Genomic DNA, 21192 nt, shown 5'->3' with positions numbered 1-21192 from the left:
AAATCAAAAATGCATGTGGTTCAGGACCCCCCACTCTCAGATTCTGAATGACACCTGAGCAACGGACGTGGCTGGGCGGGGGCTGGAAAGGGCTTGGGAGGCGTGCTGACTGCATCAGCGATGGAAGAGCAACCTCTCTTTTGCAATCCTTGCTTGTCTGACAGGCTCCTGCAGAGTTACATCACTTCCTAGAAAAACAGGCAAACACTTCTCCTTCAAGTTAGCACCTACCCAAACAAGCAGGAAACAGGAAATGTTCACGTTTCTAGGAGGCTGAAGCCAGCGCAGCAGCTTCGTGCAAGCAAGCCGGAGGGAGTGCCCAGGCCAGCTGACATGAAGGCTCCTCGTGCTGCCCTCCTCTGTGCCCTGATAATCGCGCTCTTCTTCACTGGCCAGGCTCAGGGTAAGCGACCTCCACTGCAGGGAGGAGGATAACGATGCCTTGTTTGGTGCCTGAGGCGAGAGAAGTCTGCGGGGCGGCTAACACCCAGAAAATGTAATCCTTTTTTTGTGAAAGAAGTGCAGGAAATTCGAACTGTCTTTTTTAAGGTAGCGGGGTGGGAGGGTGAACTTGCCTTTCCCTGAAGCTATCAGATCGCGCAGAGACCTCCCTGCAATCTTCTTGTCTTCTAAGATATGTAATTTACCAGTTTTTAATGGGCATATTAAGAAAACCATAAAGTCTTTGGCAGTTCATGGAAAAGAAGGTTTCATTCAGCTGAAACGGAGAAATAGTAATACATTTGATTTTAATAGTGTGGGGTTGAGAAGTCTGCTGGTTTCAGAAACTCCTAGAAAAGTTGTGGTATGGAGATTTACTACTGGAAAGTCTACGAAAGAAAAACATAAGTTTAGAAAAATGCAAACAGGAAATTATCCAAGGCGTTCTCAGGCATCCACTCTTAACTTTTCAAGAACGGTCTTTTCATTTGTTTTTATTTGATCATGTTACTTTGGGGGGGTAACAAAATTGAAAGTTGAAATTTTCTTTGAGTTGAGTGTTACTGATGCTTTGTTTTAAAAAGTGATATGATAATAATTGCAAATCAATGCTATTGAGAAGGGCAAAATGTTAAATCTAATTCTTTTGAGCTAAGAGCAGCTATTGGTTTATACAGCTTGACAGTTGTTACAACAAACATGGTCACCCTCAAATGCCTCTTACGGTTGTGTTGAATTGCCCTTGGGTAAATAAACTTGCTGCCAATGGTTTCTTCAGGGCATGCTACCTGCTTCTGGTGTAGGGCAGAACTTCAAGCCACAGGAGAGTTCTCAAGCTGCAGCTCTTTAAATAGGATGGGGCATTAGGTACTGGTGATCTAACCCGTGTCACAACTTCCTGGAGATTAGCAGTCAGCATCCAACCACCCCCACCCCTCCACTTTCTCTTTCCACAAGGTCCCTTCAGGCTTTTGGGGTGGGAAATGAAAGGTGAAAGGCAAACCATTCCAACAGAAAAGGTGTTTGGTTGAAATTGAGGTTAGTGTTTTAAAAAAGTTTGGGGGACATTGTTTTATGCACAAAATTTTGGAGCTGGAAGAGAGCCTAAAGGTTATGCAGCTCGAGCTGCACTGAAGTGACCAGGGGAAGAAACTGAGGCAGAGGAAGTTGAGACGTCTGAATCCCTGCTAGGCATGATTTTCTGTTGTGGACTCCAGGGTTCTCTCCTCTCACCCAGGGGACCAACCACACCCCCTGCCAAGACCACCGAACTAGACTCCCTTTTCCTCAGGGCACCCCTCAGCACTCCAAAGGAAGTGGAGCCTAGCCATCCCATTTCCACCTCTTGTAACCCTTATGACTACCACAAACACCCCTCTCCTCCCCCGAGAGCAATATTAACCTTGCCTGAGGATTTTCTTGAGCTTCTTAAAAATGAATAGAAGTATTTGCAATTGAGGAGATGCAGAAGGAAAATCTGAAGAGACTCAGTCCTTAAAACTTCTCTTTCTGAGACCCTACCTGGTCATGTGACTCTTCCACTTAAAGACCTCCAGTGGTTCCTCATTTATGTTCCTTGGACTCACACCAATCTTTCCCAATAGCACTTCCTCCCACGTGTCCTCCCACTCCCTAGCCACACCCTTCTAGTCACACTGAGCTGTAGGGTTATAACAGGTAGTGTTAGCCTGTCAGAAGTCAAAGACGAAAAGCTGCATTTAAATCACAGATGATAATCTGCATTGCAGTCAAGCACAGGGCTTATCTAGCTAATCCAACACATTTATTGGGCCCTTCCTGGATTCCCCAGGTCTGAAGATACAAAAATGCCACTTGCAAAATGCATGTATAACCAAAGGGTATTACTTTGAGATTAGTCGAGGAAAAGGCTATTCTAAATTAAAGACTGAATATATATTTTTAAATTTTAATTAATGTATATTCTTTTGATCTGATGGTGCCTAAGACTTGAGGATATGAGTTGGTGTATAGGTGTCACCCTTGTATTTTCTTGGAACTGTCTGGTGGGAGAATCCAATCTCCTGCACAGCCCAACATTCTCTTGTGAGCATATGAAGGGGTATGTCTCAAATGAGGCCGTTAGTACCCACGATCAGGCGACATTATCTAATACCTGCCGTTCCTGGAGGCCTGCCTGCCTCATTACCTCTGAGTCAGCATCTTTCTCTTTATGTAGATTGAGAGCCTGATGAAGAATTGGTTACCATTCCAAGTGAATAATCCACTTAGAAGTCACCAGGAGGCAAATGAGAAAACAGCTTTTCTGGGATTTGGACCAAACAGAAGAGCACAGTTAAAGGAAAGCTCTGGGCCCGGTATCTTGGCCAGTGTCAGATGCTATGCTAAGAAAGTTCAGCTTCCAGGGGTGACATTCTGCCCCCGGAGTGAAAGGAGACATGCCTACCTCATGCCTTACCCTGGGCCCTGTCAATGTCAACTGAACACTAATCAGCAAGCTAAAAGCAACTTCTCAGATACCGAAGGCATGGGATTTACTAGCTGCTGCAGGCAGGATGGTTTGTAGGAAGAAAGTCAAGGGCAGACAGTAGAAACAAGGTGGCTACCCCTGTTAGGGCGGCCAGAGTCAAACACCAGACTGGGAGATAGTCTGGGCTGCTTCAGAAGAGTAAGAACCATGTAATTACTGATTAATGAACCTTGAGAAGGAGATAAAGAACAGAAGAAAATACCTGTTGCATAAACAAAGTGGCACTTTCTGACACTGTCCTCGTTTCAATGAGTGTGACTGCCGCCTGCGATTTTCTGGGACAGTCCCAGTGAAGTAGTAATAATGATGATAGGGAGTATATACAGTGCTCATTACATGCCAGGCACTGTTCTAAACACTTCCCATTGACTAATTCATTTAGTTCTCATCACAGCCTTATACAACAGATACTAGTATCCTTGTTTTACATATGAGAAAACTGAGGCACAGAGAGGTTAAATGATTGGCTCAGGATCACACAGCTAAGCAGTCGATCTACATAAGATTCAGCTTCAGGAGTCTATGCTCTAACCCAGTGGTTGGCAAACTCATTAGTCAACAGAGCCAAATACCAACAGTACAACAATTGAAATTTCTTTTGAGAGCCAAATTTTTAAAACTTAAACTTCTCCTAATGGCACTTCTTCAAAATAGACTCGCCCAGGCTGTGGTATTTTTTGGAAGGGCCACACTCAAGGGGCCAAAGTGCCACATGTTGCTCGCAAGCCCCAGTTTGTCAACCACAGCTCTACCCTTATACACTACTATATTGGATCTGGGTTTTCAGGCTATGTGTCTAGTTTCAGGTTTGGAAAAATATGTCTCTGGTGCCTTCCCAACTGTAGGTAGACACACAAACTCCTGGCTGGGCTCTAAGATTACTTACCACATGTTATTAAAGAAGCTGTATGTGGTGTGGCCAGAGACTGGCTGACAGGGAAAGGAGTGGTGAGAGTTGGGTTAAACTTTGGCCTGGAAAGGGGGAAGGGAGGGGCTGAAAGGTACAGAGTGAACAAAACAGAATCTGAGGATTAGCATAGTTAACACCAGAAGCAGGTAGACCAATGCTGAAGCCACTGGATGAGAGGCTTCAGGGTGTGGGAACCAGGGAGGAAAAGCCCAGCCTTGCTGTGGGAGAGAACTGACCCCAAGGACCACACACGCGCGCACACACACACACGCAGAGAGGGATTTTCTGAGGCTTAAAGTCCCTCTGCGTCTAAAAGGATGACCCAGGAAATCAGAAGAGGACAAGATCTTGGCTGGGATGAGTTCAATTCTATAAAGAAACAATGCAGCCTGCAATTTGCTTACTCGTGTATAGTTTGTATAGCTTGCACCACCCTCAAGTGTTGGCAAAGATGTGGAGAAACAGGAACTCTGAGGGTAGATGAGTGCCCTCACCTAGTCTATCTTGCTGCTTAACACATCCATTGGGCTTTTAATTTCAGCTATCGTATTTTTTATTTCTAGAAAATCCTTCATCTACAATATATTATATATATATTGTGTCTTGGTTTTATTATCTTCTTGTGTTATTTATTTCTTCTTTTATGCATTTATTTTAAACATATTATTACTCGATAACTTTTATCTGAAGATTTTGTAGACCTACTATTGCTTGTTGTATCTGTCAACTCCTATTCATGATGGAAATCTTGGGGCCACTGAGGGCAGAACAGAGTGTGACTCACCCTATGTAGCAGAACCCCAAATTTTCTGACCCTATCACCAAGGTACTGCAAATATTTAACTAAGACAACCCCTGCCCTGGTACCACAAAACAGAATTTGAAAGAAATTCAATCAGGGATGTGCTGGGGTTGAGGAGGGCCAGTGCTTGGATCTCAGACTTAAACCTCAGCCTTGGATGGGGAGGGGCAGGCCTCTGGGGTCAACCTTCAGGAGTCACAGGAGGAGGTGCCAAAACCTTATTAAAAGTGCAAACCAGAGTTAGCAGTGGAGCCAAGTCACTAACCAGAAGCAGGTAGTCAAAGAAACCAAAGTGATTGCCAAAGAGAAAGAAGTAGACAAACACAAATTAAAAACCAGAGGAGGGGCCAGGTGCACAGAGTCAGGATGATGGATGACGGTGGATCAGCCTGGGGTGGTACACCTGACTTTGACTTTGAACTTTACTAAAATCAGTGCTGTTGCTTAGTTTTTCTCCCTCTTTCCCTTTCTCTCTCTCTTTCTCCCTCCATCCCGCCCCTCTCTCTCTTGTTTTTTAAATCTTCAAGCCTCCATCTCTGGACAGTCCTGTGACAACCTTCCTCACAGCTCTTACTGTCTCAACCAACTCCACAGTAACCTCAAGATAATAATAATAAAAAATACTGACTGACCTTTGAGCTAAGAATGATTTTTTAAAAAATAATTCTCTCTTGAGAACTTACATAATAGCCTGTATTTTGCCTCATGGCCTCAAGATCTAAAGTACTTATTCGGTGATCCTTTAAGAAAAAGTTTGCCAACCACTCTAGTCAATGTGGAAATATTTAATATAATACAGTGTTATCCGTTTCATTTTTCTCTATTCTTTTTAATAGGTATACATTCACAACTGCCCTCCCTTGCAGGCCTGGTTGCCCTCAACTGCTCTCCCCCTGCTGCAGGCCTTGGTCCCCCTCAACTGTCCTCCCCTGAAGGCCTGGTACCCTCAACTGCCCTCCCTTTCTGGGCATCTTGTGCCCACATGGGGGGAACCATCTCTGACCTCATGGGGGCAGACATCTTGTGTGTTGGAGTGACAGTCAATTTGCATATTACTATTTTATTAGATAGGATATATATATATATATATATATATATATATATATATATTACTAGTTTATATACATATATAATGCATACTTTCCTGGCCCTGCTGGTGTTGCTCAGTGGTTGAGCATCACCTGTGAACAAAGAGGTCACGGTCTGGTTCCCTATCAGGGCACATGTCTGGCTTGCAGGCTTGATCCCCAGTAGAGGGCATGTTGGAGGCAACCAATCAGTGATTCCCTCTCATCATTGATGTTTCTATCTCTCTCTCTTTTTCTCTCTGAAATCAATAAAAATATATTTTAAAAATACATATATTCCTTTAATCTTCTAGTCACTACAGGCCAGAATAGGATTGGAATGTACAAAAATGTAGTCTGATGGTGAAAAACCCAGCTTCCCCAGGCAGTTAACTTCAAACTAGAGACAACCTGAGAGTCTTGGAAAGTCTGATTAATTATGAGCAAACTTTCTCTAAAAAAGACATAAAAATAAAATAGAAACAGACACCAGAGCTTCATGGGCCCCCATTGTGGGGTATGTTTTAATCCTATATAATAAAAGCCCAGCAACCATAATGACAGAATGTTTAGAATGACCACGCAACCACTCACTATGAGGTGCATTGACCACTTCTCCGTCCCTTTTCCTCCATGGTAGGTTCCAATCGCTGATGGAAAATGGTGATCCAGGGTGGGTGGTGGGGAATCTGGTGGGAACACAGAGGGAGACTGGTGGTGAAAGTGGGGCTGATGAGTGGCAGGAAGGGCTGACCTCTTAGTCCCTTCCCCAGCCATCTGGCTCCCATCACTAGATGGCAAACAGAGAACTGGGGTGAGTGGCAGCGGAAGGGCAGGGGCCAGTTGCTGGCAGCCAGGGAAGATGGCCCTGATCACAGGCTAGGCCTAGGGACCGTACCTGCATATGATGTAGTCTGATAATAAATTGCAAATGCAGGTGTGCATTTCTTAAGACAATGAGGTCAAAATACAATTTGGCTTCACTAGTCAATTCCCAGAGCAGAAGATTGCATGAAAGCTTCTTAACCAGATGACCCTCCTCAAAATAAGCAAAATAAATATATTTTTATATTTTAACCCAGGCCCGGGTTACAGTCTCATTCCCCAGTAGGGGATATGCAGAAGGCAGCCAGTCAATGATTCTCTCTCATTATTGATGTTTCTCTCCCCCTTCCTTCCTTCCTTTCTCTCTGAAATTAATAAAAATGTTTTTTAAATGTGAACAAGAAAGTTGTAAAGATTAAATTAGGTAGTGCACATATTAAGCACTCCATAAACACCAGTGGCTGTTGTTTATTACTTTGAGGCTATTGTGGAGGGTCTTGGCAGGGAGAGCTGTGAGGAAGGTTGTCATAGGAGAGTCTGGAGATGAAAGCTTGAAGAGCAAAGAAAAGAGAAACTTGATTCTCATGTATTTAGCCACAAGAGAATCTTACTGAGTAAATGATGTTTAACAAGGAAAACGTACATATGAGAGGGATATTGTAGAGAGGAGTTCTGGCCCCTTTCACTGAAAAAGGCCACTAATGGCCACTAGTGACCAGCATTGTCTCTTATGCTGAAAAGTGTATGTACACAACCCAGAACTATCTGCTGCCCTTCTTTCCATGTCTCCTTCATTTCCTGTTGTCAGAAAGCCCTCATTTTCCCTGCTAGCTTATTTGTTTTCCCCTTTTCTTCTCTTTGGGGCCATAGGTCAAGTGGTGACTCGGGGTGCTGAGTGTTCCCCTGGGAACTTGCTGGCCTTTCTTGGAGAGGCACAGAGAAGACCCTGCATCCGGGCAGCTTTGTTCACAGCGGTCTGGGCAGAGAAGCTTAGCGAGAGCTCTGGCAGAGCCGAGGCTTCTGGGAACCCTTCCTCTCCCTTGCCCTTAAGCCAGGAAGCCACCTCCTTAGAAACTGATGGGCAAGAATATGAGGTCCCCATTGTTCACCACGTCATGATTTGTAATCAGTACATTCCAGCCAGGTTCAAACGATCACCCCTCCACGATAGCTCTGTGATCGTGGGCAAGTTGTGTAATCTCTTGGCCCCAGTTTCTATCTGAAAAAGTGGTGAAGACAAAATGAATTCATCCAGCTAAAAGGCAGAGCACAGGACTGGGCTCTTAGTAAGTGCTTTGCTTGGAATGGTAGCAGCAGCTACAGCAATAACAGAAGACAAAAAAAAAAAAAAAAAAAAAAAAAAAGAAAGAAATAAAAGGGAAATCTGGATGTTTGAAAAAGATCCATAAGGACTGATCTCAAGGAAAAGGGTCATTACCACCAACTCCACTTGTGTATGTACCCCTCCCCCATACCTCCCTTCACTGCCCCCTTCCCAGTCCCCCTACTTCCCACCCCCATCAGGTCTTCAGTGGCCTGGATTTTCAGTAAATAGTGCAGATTGCTTCTAGCAGTCCTGCAAGTGAATGAGTTTAATGAGGACACTGCCCTGGTAGACAAATATCTTTTCCTGACCCAGGATGGTATGTAATATATCAAAGCTTGAGTGAATACAGCATTGACTTACTTTATTTCAAAGACATAAAAATAGGGCAAAGTCACTTAATCCAGAAGGCAAAGGTCAATAAATGGTAGGTTTTCTTTTTAATCCTGCTTTTGGTTCATTCAGGTGAAGGAGCACCAGTTAGTTGCATTCTGCAGTTTGTCATTGCATGGATCACTCATGTGATCATCAAGTGGATTCCCTGGTCTTGGGGAAAATGGAAATATATATATCCAAAATAACTAGACAGTGATCAAACAAAGGTTTTATAAATCAAGTCAGAGGAACCCGTTGTCATATAGTCATGCATCTAGACAAGGTACTAGATTGCTTCTACTGTGGCTAGCAAGGTCCTTCTATTGGAGCACTGGTCTAGCCTGTAGCAACAGGGCATAGTTTAAAACAGCCAACTTTTCCATTTCCATAACACCTTAGAAAGAGCTTTCACAAAAATGAACTCATTTGATAAGTGTTCTGTAGCCTTAACTCATACTCTATTTTCCTCAACGGGCCCCATCTGAATGACAGATAACCTTGTAACATGGTAGTGAAAACCTTTAGCTCACCTACCCATGACCACCACATGGCCAGGTGTGAGGAAAGATCTTTCAAATAATAGTCCTTTCCAGTGCTGTGATGAACCACAGGATGGTTTTCCAACACAATCTGAAGTTTACACAGAATTAACTTGCTTGGAGTTTCTACATAGGGACGTTCTAAAGATTCATTTTACTAAATACTTTTAAATATTGGTACCATTTTTTTTTTTGTCTCTGAATTCTGCCTGAGAATGTCACTTGTATTTTTATTTAGCATCCAGGAGGATTTCTGTCAGATAATCTCGGAGGCAGACACGTTTCTCTGCAGAATGTGAGCCCTGACGCTGAAATTAAAGCAGTTACTGCAATTTCAAAAAATTCTTTTCCACTCATAGGTAGCCTTTTATTAAAAGTGTTATGTGGCAAGTACCTACCTTTCAGTACATGTGGCTCAGATTTATTCAGAAATGCTATTAAAATATGATACCCTACAGGAGATGTCTCAGGATATCACCCATGACAGGGCAAAGGTTCTTAATGCCTTTGATTAAATGTATCTAAAGTACCTGTCAAAGCTAAACTGCCTGCATTTGTGGGAGGTTTATCTGGACTCTGATTCCATGTTCAATGTACTCCCAGCTTGAGTGCCATTTATGTTACTTCAGTACTCTATAACACACTGAACTGGAAGGCCCAACTCAGGAAATCAAGTTTACCACTGGATGCATGTAGAGAAAAATTTAAAATACCATTGAAAACATAACTTACTAGCTTAGTCTCCATGGCAACCTCAATTTTGTGTGTGTGTTTCTCACAGAGAATTCTGAGGAAGAAAAAGAGTCAGGAGATGAGTCAACAGATGTCACCCACAAAGTGGAACCTACAGATGAAGATACGACTATTATAAGTACAGTTGCTGCACTGACCACAGAAGTAGACTATAGGAATAATACCTTCGGTAATGAGAAGGACACTCAGCTAGAGTTTATATTGATGGTGTTGGTCCCATTGGTTTTCTTGGCACTCCTACTCATATCAGTGGTACTCATTGTAATCAACTGTAAAAGAAAAAAAGCTAAACAAGGTAAATATTTTGTGTGTTCCCAATCCCAGACAATCGCTCCATGGGTCAATGGCCAAACACTAAAACAAAATACTTTTTGCTTCTACACAGAGCTGCCTTCTAGCCAAGGATCTCAGAGTGTTTTACAGACATGTGAGTATTATCCTAACACCTGCCTGGAGTTGGGGATAGGATAGGAGAAGGAACTGAGAGGTTTTAAGTTAAGCAAAAAGGATTATATAAAACTAGAGCCCTGGTGCATGAAATTTGTGCACTGGGGGGTGGGGGTGGGGGGGGGGGCGCGTTCCCTCAGCCTGGCCTGCCCTCTCTTGCAGTCTGGGAGTCCTTGGGGGATGTGTGACTGCTGGACCCTAAGGCGGCAGTCAGACAACCCTCTCACAGTCCAGAGCTCTCGCAGTCCAGGACTTCTCACTTTTTACCTCCCGCCTGCAGAGGAGGCAGGAGAGGCTCCTGCCACCACTGCTATGCTTGCCAGCCATGAACCCAGCTTCTGGCTGTGTGGGGCTGCCCCTGTGGGAGGGCACTGGCCACCAGGGGGCAGCTCTTGTGTTGAGTGTCTTCCCCCTGGTGGTCATTGCATATCATAGCAATTAGTCATCCCACAAGTCTTTCCACCATTCTGTTGATTTGCACATTAGAGTTTTATTATATGGGATAATAATAAGTCATGAATGACATATTTCAACGAAATTTTCCAAAATTTAAGAATGCCATATTTTGTTCTTTTTTAAAAAAGAGAATATTTTTAGCCTAAATTGAAAGTTAATATACACAGCTACCAACTCTGTACCTAATCCAGATAATGCCCTTGTATAATCTTGGCCAATAGGTCAATGTAACATGTTCCTACAGTTGGAGGAAAGGGTGAGGATGGTGAAGCAGTGGGGTCAGGGTTGGGAAGGCAGAGACCATGGCATCATTCTGCAAGAAGGAAATTCTTCCACCTAAATTTCTGCCATAGATATTGTTTTCTCCCCCATGCCACATTCCAATTTGATCTTGAAAAGGCCTGGGTGATGCATTGTTCTTATTCCCATGAAAGCTATGCTAACTTTCATAAGCAAAGTCCTACTTGGCTAAAGATTGCTATCATCAAGCTCCTAGAAAATCAGTCTCATAGAAAATTCCCCAGGTCAGAGATTCACTCTGAAAGTATTCAGTTCCTATTCCAGGAGCACCACATACTAGATTTTAGGGTATCTAGGTCCAAAGGAGACTTGGATACTTTTGGCTTGTGCTGGTAAAAAAAAAAAAAAAAAAAAAAAAAAAAATATATATATATATATATATATATATATATATATATATATATATATATGATTCCAATTAGATTTTTGTTGTTGTTGTTGTTGTTAATCCTCACCTGAGGATTTTTAAAAAAAATATATATATATATTTTATTGATTTTTTACAGAGAGGAAGAGAGAGGGACAGAGAGTTAGAAACATCGATGAGAGAGAGTCATCGATCAGTTGCCTCTTGCACACCCCCTACTGGGGATGTGCCTGCAACCAAGGTACATGCCTTTCACCGGAATCGAACCCAGGACCTTTCAGTCCGCAGGCCGACGCTCTATCCACTGAGCCAAACCGGTTTCGGCCACCTGAGGATTTTTTCCCATTGATTTTTAGAGAGAGTAGGAGGGAGGGAGAGAAAGGGTGAGAGAGAGAAACATCAATGTGTGAGAGAGAGGTCACCAGGGCCAGGGAGCAAAACCTTCACTGGTAATCAAACCTGTGACCCTCCAGTGTGTGAGCCGACACTCTAATCACTGAACCACACTGTCCAAGGCACCAATTAGATTTTAAGTTGAAGACTTTATTCACTCCAGAGATCACTCACAGGATGAGAATTTCTCTAAGATACATATTCATATGCACATACAAAACTCACTGTATGTCCCTCACACCCATTAACAGGGCATCTCTGGCTTTGAGATCATGCCCTTGGTCTTCAGGCCTTGCTCACTGTCCTAGCCCCTGGAAAGCCTTCAAGCTCTCAGCAGGAACTGTAAATGGTCTTTTCCCATTATGCCCTCATGAGCTGGGGAAGAAGCACTTATGTTTGTTACCTTTCACGATAGGGGCTGATATAATAGATTTCAAGGAAGGAGGAAATACACATGTTCCTTCCTTGCTTGAAATTTCGGGGTGACCTATTAACCGTGATCACATGGGAGCTCCTTTGGAAGCTAAAGAAAAAGAAAAAGCAAACAGAGGTGCATAGGCCTAATTTTTTTTTGTTTGTTTTTAGTAAGAAAGGTGAGAATTTCCTGCCTAAACCCTTTAGCCAGCCCCACAGCTGGTTTTGCTAGTGGGGTCATGGGGTTGGGAGGAATTTGGGGGTATCAGTCAAATGGTCATACTCTTAGGCTCTAAATCCAGAAAGGGGTTTTTCATTGAACTTTACTATGGGAATCTCAAAGTTCAGAAGCCATCATATGAGTGAGAACCAGCCTCATCTTCAGACATGGCCTATGCATCCTCCACGGCAGCCATACTTGAAGTGTTTGCTGTTCCCAGAGCAGGGCTTGTACTTTCAGGATGCCTTTATGCCTGGGTGCTGCCATTTCTTCTGTCTGGATTGCCTTCTTGTCTGATTAGCAAATTGCAGCCCCATTCTTCAATGCTCACTTCTAAAGTTTTCATGAAGCCTTGAGTAATCGCTCCTCAGGCAAAATTAATCACCACGTCTTCTGTGCTTGCATAGACTGTGGTCACAACGTGCACAGTATTTACTTTGGCATAAAATGGGAACTTGCCCTTTTCTGGTCTTTCTTACCAGGTTATGTTCTCTTTAAGGTCCAAGAGAGGCAAGAACTTGTCTTATTTATCTGTTTAACAGTGTGGGCTGGAGGTGGAGAGGGCAGACTCTGGAACCACACTGCCTAGTTGGCTTTTGCATTTCCTAGTTCTGTGACTTCTTTGTCAGCTTCCTCATCTGTAAAATGGACGAATTCAAAACCTACCTCACAGAGTTGTTGTGAGAATTAAATGGATTCATCTATGGAAAGGGCTTAGAAAAAAACAATACCTGGCATATTGTATTAGCTTGTTATTATTATCCCTTTTACATAACCTAGTGCCTGGCCCAACATAAAGATTAGCAGCTCAATAAATGTTTATTGAGTAAATAGAACAATGTTATGACTTATTTTAAAGAAGACCTATTCTCAGAGATTAAAAAACAAAATTTTCACATATCCTTGCTATAAATTGGCACATTCCGTTTAGTTTAAGTATACCCTACTTTAAGAAAACACAACATAGAGAGCTCAGCATTTTGAAGAAGTTGCTTATTACAAAATAAGTAAATAAATATATAGAGTTTGACTTGAATATTTTCTTTTAGTATCCACTCCTTTAATATAGATACTGGTGGTTAACCTGCATATCTCCTCAGACAAACTGAATGCTAAAGGGTTAATGATGACTGTCCACTGAATTCTACCCATTCGTATTTCACATCATAAGCAAGCCAAAAAAAAAGGATAATATTTAAATTTACAAAATCTGATTTAAATACATTTGTTTTCCAGGAAAAATAAAAGTTCCAGGGGACTTAAAAAGTTCCCGAAGGACTGTTATGTGGGAGGCATGAAAGATGTCCCCTCAGAGTTAGCAATAAACACACGATTGGTTTCTTTCTTCATATATTCTTCTACACCAGAAAGTAAGTCTTTAAATTTGACACTGGCAATGACTTGGCCAGTATGTTTAGGAAGAACGCATTCCTCCGTTTGGGAATTGCCTTTTTGCTTTGGGCCCTTCAGGTTCCCGTCCAGGAAAAGGGGAAATGCTGTGTAGTAACTCGATGTTCTATTGTCATTCTTCCTACACCTCCAGGCGTTGCATTTGCAGTTGTTATTATTAAATGTCTTGGTGTGCTGTGACGCTTTGAAAGAGCTGCAGGGGAAACAGCTGGCAGTAAACCATCACTTTGAACAGGCTGTGGCCACATGACACCTGGCTCTGCTCAGTAAATCTCTAGAAAGAGGCTGTCTCCCTTGCTCACTGTTCAGCATGGAAACAAGATAAGCGAGCCAGCCCGCTGCTGGGTTCCTGTTTGGTGTCTCTCCCACCTCCTTCCCCTCCTTCTCCCCCACCCCCCAATGCACAGGGGTAGCTTTGAGAGAGGGGGCATTGTCAGGCCAAGCCGGTGCAATGTAGGAACTGAAAGAGGAGGACAAAGTGGGTGGAAGGATGTGAAACCGGAGGCGATGGCAGGGAAAATGGGAGCAAGTGAGGGTGAGGGGCTGTGTAAGAGCAACCTTTGCCTCCTGGATGCAGGGGAGTGGGGGGCTATTAATAAAGGGATTTAGGCCAGGTGGAGTGGAGCGGGCAGGGCCTGATTGCTGGGGACAAATAATTGGTCTTTCTCCTGGTTTAATGCTCTGCTCTGGCGTTCTCTCCCAGATGTTTCTCTGTTGCCATGGCGGCTGGGGCAGGGGTAATGGTCCTGGAGCAGGGGAGATGAGGCTGCAGAAAGCTTTTTGCTCTGTTTGAATACTGATTATAGGAGCTTCCCATTTGGTGCCTCTGGAGCACTTTGGTAATGGAGTTTTAAACTTTTCCATCATCTGCAGCGAGGGCTAGCTTTTACTCACCACAAAGCCTGTGGGCGCTCAGATTATAGAGATAAATCCATGCCCTAGACAGTGGGGCTCCAGGGACACTTGCTCCCTGAGAATTTAGCGGGGGGCGGAGGTATTAAACAGGGAAGAGGGTGAGGGAATGACAAAACAGGGGATTTTTATGGGTCTCCTGTAGTGGCTTTAATTTATAGTAAAAGCCCTTAAGGAAACAGAATGTAAATTTTAGATGAAAAAAAATATTAGTATATATTAGTATATGTATGTATACATACATACACTCACATATATATGTACACACACATATTTATAAGATGTACATGAATATAAAATATACGATGTACATCTCCCCTTCCTCCAAAGTTTTAAGGAGTCAGGCCTCTGCAGGAATCTTCAGATTCCTATTTGGGGGCAGCAGGTGGGAATCAGGAGGACATAACCTACAGCCCCTGCAAGGTAAGCAGTGATGGCATGAAACTTACATCTGTGCCCAGCTTTCCTGGATTAGCAATGCCATTCAAGCCTGCCAACCCACAGAAAACTACAGCCGTTCCCAGCTGCGGCCAGGAGCTCAGTTCCAAGGGCCTGCTGGTTATGTCCCCTCACTGGGGACCTGCATTTCTGCAGACCAGACAAAATGAGGCCTCTGACTGCCAAGGACTGGGAACATCCAACTATTTGGTGGGCCTCTACAAAAGTGCTTTGTTTCTTTCTGGTTTTCACATCATAAAAGGGGCAGCAGGCCTGTGCTGTCCACTTGCTTGACATCATAGCCTCATTTCTCTGGGTGTGTCGATCCTCTTGCCAAACAAAACACAGCCTGCGCTGGGACACTGGGCTCTGATTCCTGCCACATGTTCATTTGCAGTCTGATCTGCATGTATCAGAGCCTTTTTGCAAACTGTTCTCTGACTCTTACCTCTACCAGTAGCAGGAAAAGCAGGGAAAGGCAGGGAAAACCTGGCTTGTTGGAAGCAGGCATGCAGTTAGGCTGTTTTGCAAACTGTGGTCTGACTCTTACCTCAACCAATAGCAAGGAACAGCAGACTTGTTGGAAGTTTCACTATTTGATAATGTTAAGTCCAAAACAGCAGCCATGAATTTAACCCCAGGGCTGGGCGATATCCAGATTAAGATCTGTTCATTTACTCAGTAAATGAACGCTGCGTGGTTCCCAAGGATTGTCCTGGGTGGATGGGAGGAGAGGGCGCTATGACAAACATGACAGACACAATCTCTACCCTTTGGGAGCAACTGTCGATTGGAAAAAAAAAAAAAAAAAACGATGGAAAAGAATTAAACAGATGAATCTCAGTGACAAATTGGGGCCAAGGCTATGAAAGTGTTCAGCTGGGGAACAGTATGGAAGAGGGGCCCCACTTCAGGTAGAGGAGTTGGGGGAGGCCTCCCTGGGGAAAGCGTGTAAGTTGAGGATAGAAGTGAGGGTTCCAGCCACGCAAAGAGCAGGTGCTAGGACCCTTCCGAGGGGAGCTCTGGATGGAGTCCCCACCTCCTACTCTGCGTGAAAGGGACAGTCACAGTGTTGGGTTCAGTGTGTCACAAGCAGATGGAAAGCAGTGCTTTGAACTGGGACATTTTGGAGCCATGGGCCAAGGAGCAAGCCCTCTTGTAAGACCCTTTTCTTCCCCCCTTTACCACTGCGGGTCCTCTGTGTGTGGAGAAAACAAAGAGGGAAGGACGTCTGAGCTGAAGTGAGTGCTCCCTGAGCACCTCCGATCTAAAAGAAAACAGTTTTCCAATGGTCTGGGGCCTCATTTCAATATGGCAATCAGCACACGTTTGATTTAGAGGTTAATTACTGCTCCTTTAAAAACGCAATTTACTTGAGGCCCATTCTGTTCTCTTTGTGAAGCAGATTTCAGCTGTTGTTGAAATAAAAAGCTGTTCCAGGCAGACAAAGCCAGCATGACCTTTATGTTTATTCCCTTTTAGATGAACCTGGAGGCGACAACATGAAACTGTAAGTCTTCCCCGCTCCCTCCGCCCCGCTCGGCGTGGACAAGCACGTTGGGGAGGGGAGCAGATTAGAGGACCCACTGGTCCTTATGAGTTTTTGTTCCTTGTGGGGACTTCTTGCTTCCCGAGCCCCAGAAAACAGCCTGTCATGGTCTACAGCCTTTGGAAGGATGTCCCTGTCATCAAACCTCAACCTGGAAGGGGGTCTGGGCTGGTGACAGGGTCCTCTGTTCAGAAAAGAATCTTTTTCTGCCTCCTGCTGCCAATTCCAAACGCACCACGCTGGGTGGTTTTCAAAGATGTTGCTTCATTTATTTGGATAGACATTTTTATCACCAGGGAAGATATAGTTCAGCTGGTATTAAGGAGGGAGATCCCTGGTAGAAGGGGAATGGAGGGGAGAGGAAGACAAATTGGCGGGAGGGGGGAAGTAGAAGCTTTACCAGGGGAGGATGTTCTAGAACCATACCCACATCCTCCTCCGGCCCCCACCCCAACCACAGCAGCCTTACTCCTACATGGGGCCTGCTTCCTATTCAAGGTGTCATACCTTTGCAATGTTCAGAGTTGGTGACCGCCCTCCTCGTCCCCACCTCCATTCACCAGGGGCTTCTTTCTCCACACTGGGGGCTCCAAACCTCTAAGCCCTGGCAAGCAAGCGAGGGCAGTGGATTTCTCAAAGGAACTGCTCACTTTCTCCAAGACAGAAAAGCGTGGGAACTGAAGGGAGAGGCGATGCAAGCAATTCGTTGACTGTAGCCTCTTGACTCGGTTTGGTGATCAAAAACACCAAAAAAAAAGAGAAGTGAAATTAAGCAAGGTGAAAACGCTAAATGTGGCAACGCCGGGGAGGAGCCGCCCAGTGGAAGCCTTGTGTGCTCCGCTCTGTGCCTTCCCGGGGGTAGTCTCCGGTTCCCTTTCAACCCCTTCTCCTCCACCATCCCCCGCAACACACACACACACACACACACACACACACACACACACACACTGGGTTGTGCTGGGTTATGCGCCCTCCATTTTCGGACCAGTGGTAGGCCAAGATTGTTGTTCTTATTTTCTCCCCGTTAGAGTTTGGTACATTGGAGCAGGCCACACGCTGAGTCTACCCTGGAGTGTAAGACACTGAGTCAAATTTATCTCCTTCACGGCCAACATGCTAGACGCCCCCACAGACATTCAGCCCACCAAGCCTTTCTTTCTTTCAACAAGCTTTTTGCTCTCTTTCTAGCCCTATTTTTGAGGAAGACACGCCCTCTGTTATGGAAATAGAGATGGAAGAGCTTGATAAATGGATGAGCATGCATAGAAATGGTACGTGGTAACCTTGTTTTTTTCTGTCCTATCTACTCACAGAAGGCTGCAGCAGCTCTGTAGATGCCCCATAAACCCTGGCGTGGAACGGTGTGGGCCCGGTCCACACACACTCTGGTGCACACAGATAGCACACTTGGGCCTGTCCGTCCTTAACTATTCAGTTTAATAATCGCATGATTGCCGCTTGTTTTTATTTTTGTCCACGGTTTTCAAATGATCTTTTTCAAGAAGAAAATGGTTTGTTTTTTTGTTTTTTTTCAAGCAAGGAAACTGGAGTCCAAATTATCTGGAAAAAGTTAGCTTGTGACATCACTTTATATTTAGAGATTTATGATTGTAATCTGTATCTGGTTTTAAACTTCATCAAATATATATAGTTGACAGATCGGTGCTGTCCAATACAATAGACATTAGCCATATGTGGCTATTGAGCTTAAAATTTTAAAAATAAAATTTTAAATACTGTTCCTCAGTCACTCTAGTGAAAATCTAGAACATTCCTATCACTATAAAGAAAGCTATTGGACAGCACTAACATGAACAGTGATATAAATATTCCAATTTAACCTAATTTCCAATTGATATCTGGCAGTAAGTGCAGTATATGTTTTTAGTTTTCACTAAATATTTGGACTTAAAAATAACACTAGCCGTTTTTTCTAATTTCTTTAAAAATCAATAAATTATTTTTAATGCTCAGCTTAAATTAATAAAATCCACTATTGTTATTGTTATATCATTTGTATTTTTAACACTTATCATAAAAAAATACCCCGGGGACTATCAGATTCAACAATCTACAATGGAGTTTATATAATTTAAAGATTTTTATTAGAATTATTGCACCAGAGGCTTATCAAGACCAGTTTTCCAAAAGCTTAGAACCACTTAACTAACTAGCATAATTTTGAAGTTTTTGGTAATCCAATATTGAGGACTGAATGTCTCTGGAAAGTATGTGAGGAAAGGAAACAATCCTTAAATTAGATTCACTTCTTGTTTTTAGTTTATAAAAGTAAAATACATACACCTTAGAATTTAGACAGTAAAAAAAAGAATGAAAAATAATTTCACCACTCAAAGACAGCCTTTCTTAAAATGTTGGTGTATTCCTTTTGTTCCTGAGATCATTTAAATACAAAACCATGATCCTGGTTCACTCACTAAAAGCATAAAAGGGGGAAAAGACATTTCTATTCGACACTAAAGCCGTTATTTTGACACACAGGTGATAGACTCAATAGTTCTCTATTTCCCTTAAAAAATGGTAGTGGTGTCATAGAAGTCTTGATGACTTTAAGGTTAGTTGCTCCCCACGTCACCTGCTTCTTTCTGATGGTGCATCCTGATTGGAGTCATTCTCCAGGCACATCAGGGCCTCAGGTGAAGCCCTTTTATTCCAGCGAGCATTCTGAATAGTGCAGATTTGGGCTTTTGTAGCCACAGTGGGGTTCTGCAGGGGCTGAATGACCAAGCCACCATTATCTGTGCCCTTTCCAACAGGGCTAGACGCACACTGAAGTCTTGCATCTGTGCGTTAGTGCTTTGTCCGTTTCAAGAGCCTTGCCACCATTAATCCCCAGACCTCTGCAACTCCCTGGCGAGGCCATTTCTGCACATGCAGGCTGGGGAAATGTGATGTTTAACTGTGTGAGTTTTATGGATAGAAAATAGAATTTCAGTGACTAACAATGCGTTTGCTTTCATTCTGTCCTAGCCGACAGTGAATGTTTACCTACTTTAAAAGAAGAAAAGGAATCAAACCACAGCCCAAGGTACTTCTAATTCCTGCCATAGATTCCATGTGCATCCAGGAGGGAACAGAGACCCCTGCAGAGCACTTTTGCTCACCTTCTCCCTGCCTGTACATTTATGTGACATTTTCCATGGCTGCATATATGTGTAGTGTGGAGAAAAGGAAGTGTGAATTTTGGAAAACAGAAAGGTACAAAGTAAATAGTTACTCTTTATCTTTAGAAATAATTTAGTATTGACATTTTCTTGCCCTTCTAAAGAGACACTGACTTATAAGTCTGCTTCTGTTTCAGTTATAAAAACTTTTTTCATTATAACAAACTGTAGGTGTGTTTATCTTGGATGAGTAGATGTTTGATAAGGAAAATAGAGGTGATGGTCTCAAAGGGGGTAGCTGAAAACAGGAGTAAAATGAACAGGAAAGAAAGGAGGGAGATAAAAAAAAGGAGGGAGAAAAGAAGGAAGAGAGGGAACCCTATCTGAATGGGATTATTATAGGAGAGAAATTAAAGGCGAATTAAAAAAAAAACAACATTTCATTCTACCACTAGGTGGCTCTGCTTGATAGAAAATTTTAGTGCATGCGGCTTGGGTGTCTCAGCATTACACAATCTCATTTAAATTATATTATCTTTTGGATAGAGGATAGAAATTACCATGTTTGAGATGTTTTGATAAGAAAATTGTCTGGTCAGGACGTGGGAAGTGCTTGCAGGAAACAGGATTGACTGTTCGCCGGGCAGGGACGGCTGCACAGGGCACTGCTGTGATTTGGCAGGCACCGAACTGTTGACAGAGGTGACTCGAGATGACCAGCGAGCAGAGAACCTGACTGAGCCCATGACTGAGACATTACACTTCTGTCGGAATAAGCGGAATAAAAGTTCAGAGCAGGATAAATAGCACCCACCTTTGCTCCCTCCGTGCTGACCAGAGGTCGTGTGCCAATCATCTTCAGAGTGCAGCCACTTACCATTGGGGCCCTCCTCGGTCAGGGCACTACAGGAAAAGACCATTATTGGAGCAATCAGATGTTTGTCTTTTGGACCCTTATTCTGCGCCTTCCCCTAAACCTTACCGAAGAAGTCATATTCTATAGTAGGGGTGTCGAACTCAATCAGAGAAGGGGCCAAAATCTAAAATCCAGCCTAAATTGCGGTTTACTGAACAGTCATAAACTGTCATTGTGATGGAAACGCAGCGGAGTGCAGTGATAACAGTGCGGTGCAGGCCACATTGCAAGGCCTGGCGGGACGGATTTGGCCCGCGGGCCTTGTGTTTGACACATGTGTTCTATAGTATCTTTCCCCTCATCAAACCTCCACAATCCTCTGCTCTGATACAGAAGTCTGTAAATCTTATCACAGATGTGACCTGTTGTTACCTCACCAGGTATTGCTGCTTCAGAAAAGATTCTGTCTTATCTAAACGAGACACCAGATATTAATAAACAGATAAAAGAAAAAAAAATGCTAGGGCGAGTTCCCAAAGGCCATTACAAAGGAGTATTTCCCCTGCATTTTTATCTTACCTAAAAGTGAACCACTAGGTATGTCCAGTATAGGGCTCAAGTCATCACTAAAACTCTATAAATATCTAAGTATTGTATCTCTGATGGGATTCTGTCAAATGATGTAAAATGCCAGTGGTTTCATTTGCCTCTCTCTCTCTCTCTCTCTCTCTCTCTCTCTATTATTGACAGCATTGAAAAA

At 43.4% G+C, this 21192-nt stretch overlaps 1 protein-coding gene across 1 annotated transcript in view; it reads left to right on the top strand.

Annotated features, from left to right (window-relative positions):
• The first annotated feature begins 235 nt into the window (after positions 1-235).
• The window catches only part of TMEM154 (transmembrane protein 154), a 32957-nt gene continuing 12000 nt past the window's right edge, over positions 236-21192 (top strand). Inside the window, exons 1-6 of the mRNA XM_045576566.1 lie at positions 236-403; positions 9574-9840; positions 9931-9972; positions 16385-16412; positions 17640-17722; positions 19443-19500. Coding sequence (XP_045432522.1) covers positions 334-403; positions 9574-9840; positions 9931-9972; positions 16385-16412; positions 17640-17722; positions 19443-19500 — 548 coding nt within the window. The 5' untranslated portion in view covers positions 236-333. The remainder of the gene's footprint in view (positions 404-9573; positions 9841-9930; positions 9973-16384; positions 16413-17639; positions 17723-19442; positions 19501-21192) is intronic.

This window comes from Pipistrellus kuhlii, unplaced genomic scaffold (genome assembly GCF_014108245.1).
Source record: "Pipistrellus kuhlii isolate mPipKuh1 unplaced genomic scaffold, mPipKuh1.p scaffold_m20_p_8, whole genome shotgun sequence".
Lineage (NCBI taxonomy): Eukaryota > Metazoa > Chordata > Mammalia > Chiroptera > Vespertilionidae > Pipistrellus > Pipistrellus kuhlii.
The sequence above is the reverse complement of the archived record's forward strand: the minus strand, read 5'-3'. Positions and strand labels throughout refer to the sequence as shown.